Source organism: Canis lupus, chromosome 15 (assembly GCF_003254725.2).
Source record: "Canis lupus dingo isolate Sandy chromosome 15, ASM325472v2, whole genome shotgun sequence".
NCBI classification, from domain to species: Eukaryota; Metazoa; Chordata; class Mammalia; order Carnivora; family Canidae; genus Canis; species Canis lupus.
This window is the reverse complement of record NC_064257.1, coordinates 2,143,205-2,159,491: the sequence shown is the minus strand read 5'-3', so window position 1 is coordinate 2,159,491 and position 16,287 is coordinate 2,143,205. Positions and strand designations below refer to the sequence as shown.

At 49.2% G+C, this 16,287-nt stretch overlaps 1 protein-coding gene across 1 annotated transcript in view; it reads left to right on the top strand.

Moving 5' to 3' along the window:
* The first annotated feature begins 9,591 nt into the window (after positions 1-9,591).
* The window catches only part of CTPS1 (CTP synthase 1), a 29,373-nt gene continuing 22,677 nt past the window's right edge, over positions 9,592-16,287 (top strand). The window contains exons 1-3 of the mRNA XM_025419746.3: positions 9,592-9,737; positions 13,716-13,894; positions 14,767-14,937. Of these exons, the coding sequence (XP_025275531.1) occupies positions 13,729-13,894; positions 14,767-14,937 (337 nt within the window). The 5' untranslated portion in view covers positions 9,592-9,737; positions 13,716-13,728. The remainder of the gene's footprint in view (positions 9,738-13,715; positions 13,895-14,766; positions 14,938-16,287) is intronic.

The window sequence follows — 16,287 nt, the reverse complement described above, 5'->3', positions numbered from 1 at the left end:
TTTCTTTCTTCTTTCTTTTTCTTTCTTTTTTTTAGATTTTTTAAAATATTTATTTATTAATGAGAGATAGAGAGAGAGAGAGGCAGAGACACAGGCAGAGGGAGAAGCAGGCTCCATGCAGGGAGCCCGACACAGGACTCGATCCCAGGTCTCTAGGATCAGGCCCTGGGCTAAAGGCTGTGCTAAACCGCTGAGCCACCTGGGCTGCCCTGGATGGTTTTCTTCACAAGGATTCGTTAGTGACCCTTCTCTGATCACCCCAGTCTCCCCACCCAGGGCCTTCACTTCCCTAGCTCCCCTGACAGTCTAATTCCCATAGCAAATCCCTGGAGCCTCAGCAAGTCAAGGTGACTCTCGATGCTTCCCCCACTAGCTGGGCTCTCAGCTTCCTTGAGTCTCTTAGGTTTTCACTCAGTCATCTGATTTCTTGCTGCCAAAGTTCCCCGCCAGCCCACCGCCCCCATCATCTCTCCTGCTCTCCTGCCTTTATACAGATTAACGGGTTTTTATTTGTATTTTTTAAAGATTTATTTATTTTCGGGGGTGGAGTGGGGAGGGCCAAACGGCAGAGGGAGGCAGAGAAATCTGAAGTGGGCTCCAGGGCTGAGGGAGGCTCGATCTCATGACCCTGAGATCATTCATTACCTGAGCCAAAAATCAAGAGTCAGACACTTAACCGACTGAGCCACCCAGGTGCCCCTGGATTAATGTGTTTTTAAAAACTTTTCTTTAGTGGAGTTATTTTTAAATAAAGTTTTTTTATTTATTTGACAGAGAGAGAGCACAAGCAGGGGGAGTGGCAGGCAGAGGGAGAGGGAGAAGCAAGGTCCTCCCTGAGCAGGATGTGGGGCTCGATCCTAGGACCCCAGGATCTTGACCTGAGCTGAATGCAGATGCTTGACGAGCAGAGCCCTCCAGTCGCCCCTCTGTATTGTAGTTTTAATGAGGTTTCTTCAGTGGGGAGGGAAAGTTTGGCGTGTTTGTTCAATCTAGTGTTGTAACCCCGAAGTCTTCTCACCACTGAGGCCTTCGCAGGGAGCCAGCCATTCACAGCTTCCTACCAGGATCTGTGACAGCACGTGAGGCCCTCCTCTGACCCCTCCGTCCCCCACCTCGCCAGCCTTAGAGATGCTGCTCTGGAAAGTTTTTTTTGACATCTGGCTGCGTAAGGTGCCCCTCCATTTCCCCCAATCCTATCCTGACCTCGGTATGGTAATTGTTTTGTGACCCAGGCCCCTGGGACAGTGCCTGGCACATGGGGGAGGCCAATACAGGCGTCAGTGAATGAATGAAATAGATGTTTATTTTGCTGACTTTTTTGCTTTGTTTGCATAAAAGGAAACAGAGGAAGATGACTTGTTTACCTAAAAAGGAAGAGGATCTGGCATGGAGGGGGGAGAGAGGAGACAGCTACAACTTAAAGGAGCCAAACAAAATGTTGATTCTTGAAAAAAATAAGAGCTTTGGTAGAGGAGCCTATTATTCCCAGTTTAGCTTTAAAAAGAGCCCGGAGAAAACTAATCTGTCTTGTCAAAAGTCAGGGTGGTGGTCTTGCAGAGGAGGTGGGGGCTGAGGGACATAGAACTGGTAGCTAGAGGGGAACGAGGGGGCCTTCTGGGGTGCTGGTAATGTTCTGTTTCTTAGTCTGGGTGCTAGTTTCATGGATGTGGTCAATAGGTAAAAATACATCAAGTTGTACATTTATGATCTTTACAATTTTTTGTAAGTATGTTATACAAAATATAATTTTTAAAAGATATTTTTAAAGGTTTTATTTATTTGTTTAAGTAATCTCTACACCCAATGTAGGGCTTGAGATGAAAAATCTCATGCTCTTTTTTTTTTTTTTTTAAGATTTTTTTTATTTATTCATGAGAGACACAGAGAGAGGCAGAGACACAGGCAGAGGAGAAGCAGGCTCCCCTCGGAGAGCCTGACGTAGGACTCGATCCCCAGACCCTGGGATCACAACCTGAGCAGAAAGCAGATGCTCAACCACCCAGGCACCCAAGAGTCTCATGCTCTTCTGACAGAGCCAAATGGACTCCCCAAAATAAAGTTAAAAAACAAACAAACAATAACTCAGCCCCAAACTTCTTCTTCCAGAATAACATCACTTCTACCTACCATATCAGCCTCATCCATCTTTCCAGTTATTTAAACCCACAAACATATGGGTGTTTCCCCCATACCTCCTTGAGATCAGATTAGCTAAATGTGTGTTGAATGCAGGTATTTTAAAAGGTTGAATCATTTTTAAAACTCTCATCATGTGCTACAGGAATCGAAGTGTTAATTATGCAAACGTGGGAGTTGTTGGAGATCTACATGAGTTGTCCCTATTTCCCCCCAGGTTTAAAAGGTGCCTTTCAAGTGATCCTGGCACTAAAGGCAGGAGTTGTTCTTAGAGACTGAAATAGATCTCTTTGAGAGATCGAGATACAGATGTCTGGAGCCTGGCCTCAGAACTTGAAATTATAACTATGGAGTTTTATACACATATATGGCTCCACTGAGTGCTTCCTGGATGCAAATCTTTCTAAATCTCTCAAGCTCCTGACTGTCCATCTTCTTTGTGCCAATTGATTAAGTCACTCAACTCTGTGGCAGCTGGGAGAATGCTAGATGCCCAGTGAGAGTCTGGAGAATATTGACATATTGACCCCCTTAGTGATTCTCAGTCCACAAAACACCTTGAGGCAACACTGCCTGGAAACATTTGAGTCCCTTGGATTACTGAGCTGGGCTGAAGTTGCTTTCATGGTGTCTTCCCAACTGAAGTATAATTGGTTTTCTTGCAATAACACTCATTTGTCTTGAACAAATAGGTGGGGAAAGGCCACACCATGAGAAAACTGAACATCACAAGGTTAATTTCATAATTCAGCTCGTCAAATGTCTATTGAGGGCTTGCTATGTGCCAAGCACTCTGCTAGGCACTGTGGACAGAGCGCTCTGCCTCTAGAGTTTTCATACTGAAAGGGTGTAAGGGCCGCAGTTTGGTTGGAAACAAGTGGTGGGAGCTTGTTCTGAAGCTCTGTTTGCACAACGAGTGCAGATTTTTTAGGTAGATTAGATGTTTGAGGTGGTTCCGGGGGGGCTTCTGAAGCTTGAGGGAGGCTTTGCCACCCCTTCCTGCAGCTACTGCAGCTGAAAAAAGGCCGTTTTTTTTTTTTTCTCAGTCTAGAGAGAAGCAAATCCAGATAATCTCAGTATAATGTGGTAAATGCTGAAATGGATGAATTCCATTACAGCGTGCTCTGTAGATCAGAGGAGTAGCAATCAACTAGCATGGGGAGCTGGGAGGGGTGCTAAACGGTGAGGAGACTGGAAATGAGTCCTGCTTGCCATGTTCTCTGAACCCAAAAGTCAAAATATATGGTCTGAAAAAGTAGTCACTTTCTTCTCTGCCTATTTATTTGCATTGAAAGTCTTATATGAATATAAAAACAAAATGACATTCACTTACACACATAACACATTACTTTTCTTAAAAAGAATAAAGAGTAAAATTCCAAGAAATCAGAAGTATCTTTCTGAATCTGGGATAGGTGGTGATGTCAGCTGTGTAAACGTATTTGTCCACTAAGAATTCATTATTATGCTTGCATAATAACATATAAGGTGTTTTTTTCTTTGTCTTTTACTATGTTTTTCCCTAAACGTGTTATTGAGGTACTAGTGTATGATCATAGCATAGGATTATATATAGTACTAATGCATATTATTATATGCCCTATATGAGACAGATGTCTCCATCAGATTATAACATCCCATCATATTCTCATGAAGGACATCAATTAATTCTGAGGTAGATATGAATTTTACCCCAAGCTCAAGTAACTGTTGAAAGCCTTTGATTGTAACATGAATAGCTTTGTTCCATGTCTCTCTCAGAGTGTAATCATTGCCCCTTTCAATCTACCCAGCACTCAGGTTCGAGAACTTTCTTCATAGATGAGCACGAGAAGAGGCTTCATAATTTACTTTTGAATAAGCCAGGTTTTCCAGTGGCTTCTCCCCCCCCCCCCCCCCCCGCCCAGTGCATACTCTTGGCATCCTGTTGGCTCTCAGCAGAGCTGCTTTGCCTGAACTGCACTTTGCGGCACTGCCATCAGCCCTTATTGAGAATCATTCTAGGGAGGAGCCCTGTGACCAGAGGTCTGCTGTATGGGTGTGATTGAGACATTTTATCCATGCATTACATATCCTGCGTCCTCTCCATGAAGACTCTGAGAAGAAATTGATTTCTGATCTTAGTTACAGAAATAAAAGTCCTTTTAATTCATTTGGGAAACACTAACTGAGCACCTACTACTTGCAGGCAATGTGAGAGGTGCTGGGATACACTCCTAGATGAAATACAGTCTAGTAGAGAAGACACACATCAAATAACTAATTACCCCATCAGTTGTTATATTTTTGATAAATGCGACCAGGGAAAAATAGTGTAGGGGCCCCTTACGGGTGCCAATAGGAGGCTCTAGGGGGGTAGCGAAGGGTTATATTTCTTCTGAGCAACTATTGTACGGTGTTCTATAAATCATATTGACCCTTTTCATTTTGGCTGCTGGGAAGTAAAAGTCAAATTTGTGACTCACCTCTAGAAAGCTTATAGGATTTGGGATCTAATTTAATTTCTAGATTCATTTATTTGTAGGGGAAAAATATTTTCCAAATGTGCACCATGTGCTGGGACCAGCTAGGCACTGGGCATATACCAGTAAATCACATAAACAGGTCCCACAGTTCAAGAGCTTGTAGGTAAGGGGGAGATCTGGACATGGAAATGAACTGTCAAAACACGACTCGTAGGTGTTGTGCTTGGAGAGGTCCAGGCAGCAAGAGAAGAAATGGAGAAGTGCTAGACCCAGCTTGGGGGAGGAAGGCTGTCCAGGAAAGTTACCTGGGCAAGTGAAGGCCAAGCTGCAATGTGACATTAGTAAGGCAAAGGGAAGGGGGTTTTCCAACAGAGGTCTATGCAAAGATCCAGATGTGGGAAAGAGAATAAATGGCATATTCAGGCAACTGAAAGAGTCCAGCATGACAAGTGCATGGGGTGGGTCATATGGCTGGTGAGGTAAACTGAGGCCAGTTTGTGGGCAGCCTCATTAAATCAAATTACAGTTTTGACTTTATCTTGAAGGCAGTGGAGTGCCACTGAGGAGAAAAAGTTCCTACCTTAATTTCCTCTTTGCCTCATTTTTTTCACTCGTATCTTACACACAGACAGACACACACACACACAGAGCTTTTAATCTGTTCATGTCCAAGTGAGGGTATAACCACGTAATTCACTAACCATCATTAAAGAAAACTGGCTCAAGTGAGGAAAATCCAGCATATCACAATTGTATGAAAATAATATATAGCCAATAAGAGAGGATACAGACTATGCACAGAGTATCTCTTGAAAGACAAATAAGAAACTGGTAATACTGGTTGCCTCTGGGAGGAAAACCAGGTGGCCGGGGAATAGGTATGTGGGGAAAGCTTTTACTGTGTGTTTCTTTTTGCCTTCTGAATTTTGTACAATTTATGTATTTTTTAAAAACTAAAACAACCTTTTTATTTTAGTATAAGTAGCCCCCATCTGGGCAAACTATACAAATTTAAGTCAGCAGTTGTGGGCTCCGTCCTCCTCCGCAGCTCACCCAGATAATGTTTTTTTAAAATTATTATTATTTATTAGAGAGAGAGAGAGAGAGAGAGAGAAAACAAGCAGGGGGAGTGGCAGGAGGAGAGGGAGAAGTAGGCTCCCTCCTGAGCAGAGAGCCCAATGTGGGGCTCGATCCCAGGACCCCAGGATCATGACCTGAGCCAAAGGCAGATGCTTAACCAACTGAGCCACCCAGGCGGCCCTCACCCAGGTAATATACTAGAACACTCGGCCAGGGTGACAGCATATTGATGTGAAAGTAAAGAAAGTCACTCCAAGGAGCCTTGGTGGGGAAACAATTAGCAAGATTTGGTGATGGGCGGGGGGGGGGGGGGGGGGGGAGGAAGGGGGGCTGAACAGAAAGGAGTCAAAGTGAACCTTCATATGTGCTCTCAGGAGGGCATTTTTACTTTTCACTCCCAGTTTCGTGTCACGTGGGATGTAGTGATAAGGATGGCATTTGCATCACAGGGTAGTAGTGGGAATTAAAGTTATTAAAAGGTGAATGGGAATTATGTCTGATAAGGGATCTGAGACACAGAAATGTGAAGCAGTCTCAAAGAGATTACAATCGGGTGGGGAGGAGACGTCCAAGTAGATGAGCAATTTCAGCACCCGGCTGAATAAATGTCTTAGGGAAGCAGTGAGCGCCCCGTGGGAGGACCTGTAGGAGAGGCGCTGTCCTAGATCCCGTTCCCTAGAAATCAAGACTGAGATGGGGTTCTTGTGTAAGGGAATGCTCACTTTTCACTTGAGCAATGCTCACAAGTGAAACCCATAAGGGGGAGGCAGCACAGGGCAGCGAAGGAGCTAGTCAAGACGAGGGGTGTGTTTAGTTCAGGGGTTGGCAAACTGTGGCCTTCAGATCTATTTCCATTTTGGTGGCGTTTCTTTTGTTCAGGGATGACACTTTTTGTGCTACGAAGACAGAATTGAGTAGCTGTGACTCTGTGACCCCCTAAAAGCTTAAAATATTTATGATCAGGCCCCTTTCAGACAGTTTGCTGCCCCCTGGTTTAGGCCTCCCAGTGGGAGCTCTAGAGCAGGAGCCAGTATTGCAGAATTATCCTAGCTGGAGACAAGGTGCCTGTTTGTTCGAGCCGGTGACTTTCATGCTTAGAAGAGCCCCAAACCTGGAGTTCAGGAGACAGGTCCAGGCTGGAAATACCAATGTGGGAGTCATCAGAGTATAGATGGTACTTAAAATCGGGATGAGATCATGTAGAGAATGATTACAGATGGAGACGGCATCTTTTGAGCCCTGGGGCATAGCAATGTTTACAGGTCAGGAACACGAACGGCTCTAGGAAGGGGCACCCAGAAGGAGAGCCCTATGAAATAGAAGAGAAACAGAAAAAGTGGTTTCCTAGAAGCCAGTTTTTTTTTTAAAGATTTATTTATTTATTTATTCATGAGAGACAAAGAGAGAGAAGCAGAGACATAGGCAGAGGGAGAAGCAGGCTCCCTGCAGGGACCCCGATGTGGGACTCGATCATGGGATCCCAGGATCATGCCCTGAGCTAAAGGCAAACGCTCAACCACTGAGCCACCCAGGTGCCCCAAGAACATGTTTTAAGGAGGGAGTAACTAGTTGTGACAAATGCTGTTAGGAAGTGTTCAGTTTAGGAGCAGGATCTGGGGGCAGTGCAGCTGCACCCACAAGCCCCCAGGGAGTCTGTGAGCTCAGGGCTGGGGGAGGAGAGCAGCTCAAACACACACACACACACACACACACACACACACTCTCACACTGTGCAAGTACAGCCACACTGGCATCTTTACCCAGGACTTGTGAGTCTAGCCTGGACTCCAGAGGTCTGGGAACACAGAGGTTAATTTTCGACAAGCCCAGTTTCATTGGAATTTCGTGAGCAATAGCCTGATGTGAATGAGTCCCAGAGACAGGGAGGAGACCAGAGGCAACAAGTACAAACAGCACTTTCTGGAAGCCCTGCTGAAAAGGGACACAGAGACATGAGGGGTAGCCAGAGAATTATGTACAGTTAAGAGAGAGCTTTTAAGATGGGAGAAATGGCATCATGCTAGTGGAAATGATCCGGGGGAGGGGGGGGACCTGACTGCTGATGCACAAGGGGAGAATCACCAGGGTGACCTTCCTGAGTTGAGGAGAAGACAACTATGGGGATAGTTTGTCCACAGCGCCGGGGAGAGCCAGAGCTCGTGCAGATAGAAGGGGGCTGGGGGACACGGCAGTGGGAGCTCAGGGGGCCTCTCCTGATGGCTTCTATTTTTCAGTGGAATAGGAAGCAAGACCACTGCTGAGAAAGAGCATCGGGGAGGAGAAGGTGGAGGTTCGAGGCAAGCAAGGAAAGGGTAAACTGATGATCTCGAATACAGCGTGGCTCGTGCTCGTGTCTCCTACAGCATCTCGATTACTTCAGCGGGTATGTTCTCAGTGTCTATCATGTCCCAGCGCTAAGATAAACACCAAATGCTTCTCGAAAGAATGTGTGGCCATAGCACATCCTCAAACACATCCCAAGCATGTTTTCGATTTGGAGCTGAGTGCAGCTTGGGTAGCTTGGCAGGGTAGGAGCAATGGTGATCCAGATTTGGAAGAAGCCAGAAGCTCTCTCTGGGCCACTGCAGAAGGCTCCTAACTGGTTCCTTGGAAACCATTTGTTTGAGCCGTTTTCCTGAAAACAAACGTGATCATGTCACACCTTCCGTTTGAATCTTTCAATGAAGATTACAAGAGCTTGTGACAAATTGCTTCTAGGGAAGAAAACGGGAACGTTGGGGTACAGAGGTGAGATTTTCGAGTATATCTGGTGTAGTGTTTGGAGGGGCAAAAAAATTAACCATCTGCATGTGTTCGCCATTCGAAAGAAAAACAAAATCCCCTCCTCAAAAAAATTTCTATGGCTTTCCACTGCCTGTAGGACAGAGAAAATCCGTCACTTGGACTATATAATGCTCTGCATGGTATGGCCAGGCCTCGCCCGCCTCTCCAGTCTGGTCTCATAATCTCTCTTCCTTTGGCTCTTCCAATGCTGCTACGCTGGCCTTCCCATGCAGCTGTGCTGGGCTCTTCTGGGCCTCAGGGCCTTTACACATGCTTTACCTCCTGCCTCACTCATTCTCACTCCCAACCTCTCCCTTCCCTTTCGTTGCCAGTAAATGTCAGTTGTCAGCTTTGAACTACCTTTTCAGGGAAGACTTTCTTGCCTGCATCCCCGACCCCCACCAGGCTCGGTCAGTTCCCGCGCTGGGCACTCCAGCAGCAAGAACTTCTGGGAATCACGATGACGTGCAACTAGCTGATCGCTTTGCCCCACTCCGTCGTCACACCCAGGACACGGGGTCCTCTGGAGCCCGGCCCAGCGTGGGGCACTCAGGGGGTGCTCAATGAGCGTCAGCCGGCGGGAACCCCGTCTCTGGAGCCCTCTCCGCCGAAAGCGGCCGCCCTCAGGTCGGGTGCAGCTGCACGGGAAGCCAGCTGCGGGGAAGCAGTGAGCGCCCGGGCGTCCTCCTTCCAGGCTTTTGCATTCAGAGGCCAGCGGGGGTGGGTGGGACGGTGACACTGCCGCGGTCCCCGGTCCCCGGTCCCCGGTCCCCGGTCCCGAGGGCGTGGCGTGGCGCGGCGTGGCCGCAGAGATGAGCTGCGGGCCCGCGACCGGCAGCCGTGAACCTAGTGCTCACGGGGTCGGGCGGCTCAGAGACGCGGCGGGACCATCTAGCCTCGCCTGGGAGGCTGCAGGAGCCCGGCGACAGCCTTGCCAGGTCGGAGAGCCTCCCCCGCCAGAGAGGCAGCGGCGCCGCCCGGCCCCGCCCGGCCCCGCCCGGCCCCGCCCCGCCCCCCGGCCCCGCCCGCGCCCCGCCCCCGGGCCGAGGAGCCGGCCGCCCGCGCCTGCGCACTCGGGCCGGCGCAGGCCCCGCCCCGGGGGAGGGCCCGCGCGCCAGCCCCGCCCCCCGCCCTGCGTGCGCAGCGCCCGGAGCCCGCCCCCGCGAGAGACTGCCGGGCGCATGCGGCGGCGCCGGCTCACTGGCTGCCCGCGGCCCCGCGCGTCCCTCGCCCAGCGCCCCCGCCGACGGCAGGCCTGCGAGCCGGCCTCAGGTAGGCTGCCTGCGGGCCAGGGGAGCCGTTCTCCCGGGCGGGAAGCGGCGAGCGCCCGCCGAGCGCCGCGCGGGACGGCCACACCGCCGGCGGACAGACGGGGCTTCGCGCCAATCAGGGAGGGGTGCCCCGCGGGCCTGGCCAATGGGCTGCGTGCCTCGCCGAGCGGGGCGGGCGGGCGGCCGGGCCGGCGAGGAGCCGGCTCCCGCGCGCGGGGCCGCGTGGCCGGGCGCCGCGGGCGAGCGGGGGCGCGGGGGGCGCGGGGGCGCGGGGGGCGCGGGGGCGGGGGGCGCAAGGGAGCCCCTGCGCCCAGCCCTGCCCGAGCGCTCGCGGCGGCCGGGAGCACGGCCTCGGCCCGGCCGGGGGGCGCCCCGGGTCCCGGAGGCGCCGCCGCGCGGGGGATGGGCTCGGTGGCCCGGCCTCGGCGCCCCCGGCGCGCCCCGACTCCCGCGGGCCGAGGGGCCTTGCAGCGCCCGCGCTCCGGGCTCAGGGTGCGGCCCCCGCTGCCCCGCGGCGGACCTGCTGCGTTTTGCAGAAGTTCACCACGTCTGCGTGGCCCGCTTAGGTGCACGCTCGTCGTAACGCCCAGCCCTGGGCCGCCCCGGTGACCGCCCATGCGGGGCATTCTCACCCCATTTTTACCAGCTGTAAGGACCCGGGGCGTCAGGCAGCTCGGAGCAACCCGATGGGTCTCAGTGCACAAAGTGCTAGGGCAGGAGGTGGCTCTCAAACACCAATTTAACCAAAAAAAGCTTTCTTTCTTTTTTTTTCTTTCTTTCCATCTTTGTTGAATTCCCCTGTGCATTTTTTATCTAAGATTTTCTTATTTTTAAGTAGTCTCTACACCCATTGGGGGGGCCCAGACTCACAACTTGGAGATGCAGAGTTGCTTCCTCTACCTAGGTAGCCAGCCAGCCAGCCAGCGGCCTCTGAAGCATCTTGATTTATGTTACGTCTGTGCTTGAGAACTCCCTGATGTGTCCACTGCCTTCAGAGTGAAGTTCAGATAGGACCTTCAGGTTTCCAAATGAATTGGTCCCTTGCTTACATTTCCAGCTTATTTCCCACCGTGTTCCCGTCCTCCCTTTCCGCCTTTCCCACCATCTCCCTATCTCTCTTCTTGGCCCTACTTCTGTTTTCTGTAGATGGCCTTCACCTTCCTGTTCACTCTCCTCCCTTCCCCGTGCTTTGTATCTTACAGTCAGTCCTTGAAGACTCCCTGCAAGTCTCAGTTCAGCGAAGCAGGAGCAGTCTGGATCCTCTCCCTGCCTTAATTTTTCTCACGCCTTCTTCTGCTGGGCCACGATCTCTGCCCTGGTCTTGCCACTGAAAGCTTTCTGCTCCGCCTTCTCCACGTATGCCTTTCACATGTTGTCCCGGTTTCCCACCATCACTGGATTACTCATTATCTGTAACTGTTTTGTCTCTAACCAAACTGCCAGCAACTTCAGTTACGAGCCCAGATGTGATTAAGTTTTGTGGTCCCTGCTCTTCCTGTGAGTGGCCTGAGACGATCTCTGAAAATGGTTCGCTCTTCACTTGACCCAGAAAACCCTACAAAATCTCGCAAATCAGGAGGTTCGCATCTTCGTGTTCAGTTTAAGAACATGCGTGAAACTGCTCAGGCCATCAAGGATAGGCATATCGAAAAAGCCACCGAGTATCTGAAGGTTGTTGCTCTGTAGATGTACTATGTGCCATTCGGTCATTACAGTGGTGGAGTTGGTAGGTGTGCCCATGCCACATGATGGGCATGCACACAGGGTCGGTGGCCCAAAAAGCGTGCTGGATTTTTACTACACGTGCCTAAAAGTTCAGAGAGGGCTGCTGAACTTAGGGATTTAGAGGGGACAGAGCAGTGTCCCCCCTAAATGTGGTCATTGAGCACATCTAGGTGAACAAAGTCCCCAAGGCGTGGTGTAGAATTTACAGGGCTTATGGCCAGATTCACCCATATCTGAGCTCTCCCATCCGTAGTGAAAAAGAGCAGATTGTCCTTAAACCAGAAGAGGAGGTTGCCCAGAAGAAACTGAAGAAACAAAAAACTATGGCCTGGGAGTAAATTTTGCATAAAATAAATGCAAATAAAGGTAAAAAAACAAAACAAAAACAAACCCAAAACAAAATGGTTTTGTGGTTCCCAAAGTGTCCAGCACAGTAGCACCTACACATCAGTGTCGCGCATCAGGGTGAGTGAGTGGGTCCTGTCAGCCTCTCCCTCCTGGTCTTTGGGCACATTGGAATCTTCATTGTCAGGCACTGTGGGAGCCCGCAAGAATCATCCCTCAAGAGAGCTTTAACCCTCTTTGAATAAAGTTGGGGCAAATCAAATGCAAATGGATGAGATGGGTCTTCTGTAAAAGTAACCTACTCCATAACCCACTCAGGGTGGCCGAGGAATTTCTAGGGACGACGAAAATTGAGTCTGAGACTGGATATAGTGTCAGGGATATACCTGATAAGAACACATCTAAAATGTAGCCAAGTCTGATATTTGTGTGTCCATAAGGAGCCATTTGACTGAGGTGAGAGTAGCAGCCCCTCCCTCCCAGGTATTAGGGACTTGGGAAGAATGCATACCGTATACCCATTTGGGGAGATCACAATGTGCATTAAGTTATTAAAGGCTACTGGAGGTCTGGCATTAAACCAATTGACTGTTAAACAGCATTTCTCTGATTTATAGGTCTGTAGGCCGCCTTGTGGGAACCCCATATACGTTTTGCAGAAACCAAGGAGCATGCTTTTGGAAACGCTCTAACAGGATAGAGCAAGTCCTATTCTAGGTGTCTTCCTTGAGGTCCAAGGGGGAAGTCGCGTCCAGCGGTCTTACTTTGCCAAGAGTATTCATTCCTGCCTCGGGGAGGAGTGGGGCGGGGAATGCTTCAAGCAGAACTCCCCTGTTTCCTTGTTCTTTCTGAGCTTATTTTTATTATAATCTGGCTTCACATGAAGTGTTCCCGGAGGAGGAAAATGTCCTGACCATGCCAAAGCAAGCATTCTCTTCTGCTTGGTGATTGTGTGTCTCCCTTTGGTCACATTTGGATTTACCAACCACATGGTGTGTCTGGGCCTCTGTAGCTGAGGGGCCAGTGATAATTTCTCCCCGGCAAGCCTGTGGCTGTCGCCTCACCTCGAGCCTCTGCTCTTCCTGCGTACATCTACCCCTTTTATCTCTCACCGCATCTGTTCCATTCCCGGCCACAGCTGCGCTGCTCTTTGGATTTAATCAAATCTGCCCTCCCTTTGCATCCTCTGCGCATTGTGTGCTTCAGGCCGGGTGGGCATCCGATGTTCCTTCCCTGCAGTATATGCGCTTTCTCTTCCCGGCCCTACCTGGGCGAGACTGCTGGCAAGGAGTAAGTTATTCGAAAATTACAGGAGAGAACCACCTCTGATGAAGAGTTTGAGGCTTCATTGTGACTCCTTTTCAGCGTTGAAACTCTACTGTCTTCCATAACCTAGAGAAGTTGTGTTTTCTTGGTGATACGTTGTAGATTGGCCAGAGACGTTCTCTCTTTCGTGGCCAAAGTGCTCATCCAGGACTGAAACCTTTTCCACTTCCACGCAGGGAAGATAATGAGGCATCGCTTCCAAACTCCTGGGTCCAGTGGCTATGTCAGCCAACATCGGGGGCATAGTGTTCTCTGTCCACAGAGCTGTTCTTAAGTTTTTACATTTTATTTTTATTTTTTTAGGTTGTCTCTCAAGGTTGTTAGTTGTCCGAGCCTTCAACAAGAGCTTCATTATTTGATTAAGCGAGTTGTTTTTTTGACTCCCGTTTCACTAAAGCCATTCAGTGATTCCCAAGAAGTATTTGTTAGGGTCCCACCTGACAACCTTCTAGAGTGGTGCGGCTGATAGGGAAACAGGCTCCTGGAGGGTGCGTAGCCAGTAAGAGGCAGAGCCCTTGAGCCCAGATACGCATGCTTTGTGGAGATATACTTTATCTGAAATTTTTCCTTCTCCCACTCCCAGGTCAAAAAGTAAAATGAAGTACATTCTAGTCACTGGTGGTGTTATATCAGGAATTGGAAAAGGAATCATCGCCAGCAGCATAGGCACCATACTGAAGTCATGTGGTTTACATGTAACTTCAATTAAAATTGACCCATACATTAACATTGATGCGGGAACATTCTCTCCTTATGAACATGGTAAGCACGATGCATTTCTTTTCTTTGATTAACATAATGATGGTGGAGTATATAGAAGCACATGTCAGCCTTTGGAAATTGTGTATATTTTGCATAAACATAACTTGTATTTCCTTCCTTCCAGAAAAGTCCTTAGTGTAGTGGAATATGCTTTTCTCACCTGAACAGAGAGCAGGAAGCAGAAATCTAAACAGGCAACGTCATGAGGAGAGTCTAGAGGTTTCTGAAAGAGAACCCTCTCTCTGAGGGGGGAAAAGAAGACATTTTTTTCTTTTTCCCATTTGTGAGCTCTTCTCCTTTTGTGATGGTGAGAATGAACCATCCTGGGCAGAACTTCTAGGATGACGTCTCAAGGAATGAATGTTAAACAAAGGAACGGGGGAAACTTTGAGTTTCACAACTTTGTTTGGAACCAAAGTGTAGCCCAGAAGTTGGTTTTTCTGATCAACAGGATCTTAATATCCGGTATGAGTTCTGAAGGAAATCATGCTTTGATCACATCAGAAACGTTTTTCTGTAGGAGGCTTTGTTGAAAGTTCTTTCTCTTTAGGCAGCAGATAGCACACTCCTGTCAAGCTCCCCGTACCCACCGCCCTTGAGGCTATGATTTCCTTCGTTCCTCGCCCTCTCATTACTTCCTGATTGAGACTGAGCTTGTTGATAGACTGGAAGTATCCTATTACCTTTTGCAGAATGGTTGGTGATTTTTCTTTCTTTTGTGTCATGTTTAGTTTTCTAGAAATAAATTTCTCTGCTTCGTATCAAGGTAATGCAGACTTTGTTCTGCTTAAGTGTTTACGTTTTGAGACTCGCGTTTGCCATGACATAACGTGTTTTTCACTTACCCTGACCATTTCCGCCGTTCATCACAGGTGAGGTTTTTGTGCTGGATGACGGTGGGGAAGTAGACCTCGACCTGGGGAACTATGAGCGCTTCCTTGACATCCGCCTCACCAAGGACAATAATCTGACGACTGGAAAGATCTACCAGTACGTCATTAACAAGGAACGCAAAGGAGATTACTTGGGGAAAACCGTCCAAGGTAAAACTGGGTTTGCCTTCAGGGTATAAATATTTTAACCAATTTGCTTTCTTTTCTTTTCTTTTTTTTATTCCAATTTGCTTTCTTTTGTGTATAGAAATTTACTATCTGTGCAGTTGCAGCCAGAAGTGTCCAGGTATTGTTACTGAAATATGCCTTCGGTTGAAAATTCAGAGTTGTGCTGCTGTTTACTAAAAAAAAAAATAATAATAAATGTGAAGAAGCCCCTGCTGTTCTGAGAATGACACGGAAGCTGTGAGTCCTGTGGCAGGATTTGAGTCCAGAGAGCTGTTGTTTGCACGCAGTGATGGGTGTGAATTAAGGACGGCAGCTAGGCCAGGGCAGCAAGCCAGGTGGTGTGTGTATATGTCGTGCATCTGGGATGGATTTCGGCGGTGGTAGGAAAAGAATGTCCTTCGTGTTCATTGGTTTGCAGGCTGCTCATTGGCGCACATGGGCCTGGGCGAGTCTGAGAGGCCGGTCCCTGGGTCCTCCTGTGCTTTCATCAGCCGGCTTCACCTGTGTCTGTCTGCTGCCCTGGGGTTTCACACAGCACTCTTTTGAGAAAATTGCCACTCTTAAAAGGTGGGGTTCAAAAACCACTGGTTTAGTGTGTCATGGCCGAAGTCTAGATTGGGGGCGGCGTGTGTGTTATGAGAGTGGCTCTCCTCTTAGCTTTAGACTTTGCTAAGCCGAGGGTCAGGCTGACAGGCCGCTCTAGTCTGGGGTCGCCCTGGTCAGATTCGGGGCTAATGGGGTCATGTGTTAGAGCTTTAGCCCTGCCACTTCCCAGCGGTGTGAAGGCAGGCCGATACCTAACTTCTGAGATCTGGTTCCCTTTTCTGGGAGATGGCGATAAACTACCTGCCCTTCCTGATTGTTCAGAGGGCAATAAAACTCTGGGCTCCTGACACACGGAAAGGGGGTCAATTAGGAATTATGACGATCTCGATGATACAGTTTGTTGTTCTAGGTCTCCGGGGTATTCATTCGTGTACACATTCATTCGTCACATATTTTTTGAATCCTCACTACGGTCACACCCGCCCTGGGGCTACATGATGAACCAGACCAGTGAGCTCGTTGCCCCCACGGAGGCGGAGGCTACCGAGTGGGAGACACAAAAATACATGAAACACGGCGTCTGATAAGAGCTGTGGAGGAAATAAATAGTGAGGAGAGAGTGTGTGGAGATAGCCCATTTGGACAGGTGGCTAGGGGAAGTCTCCCTGAGGGGCATTTGTGATGAGAGGCCAGCCGGGGCCGGAGGGGATGGGGCACAGCACACAGAGGCCCGGGCTGCAGGGGCCCTGTCATAGAGGTCAGGGGGTGGAGGGTGTCCTGCAGAGT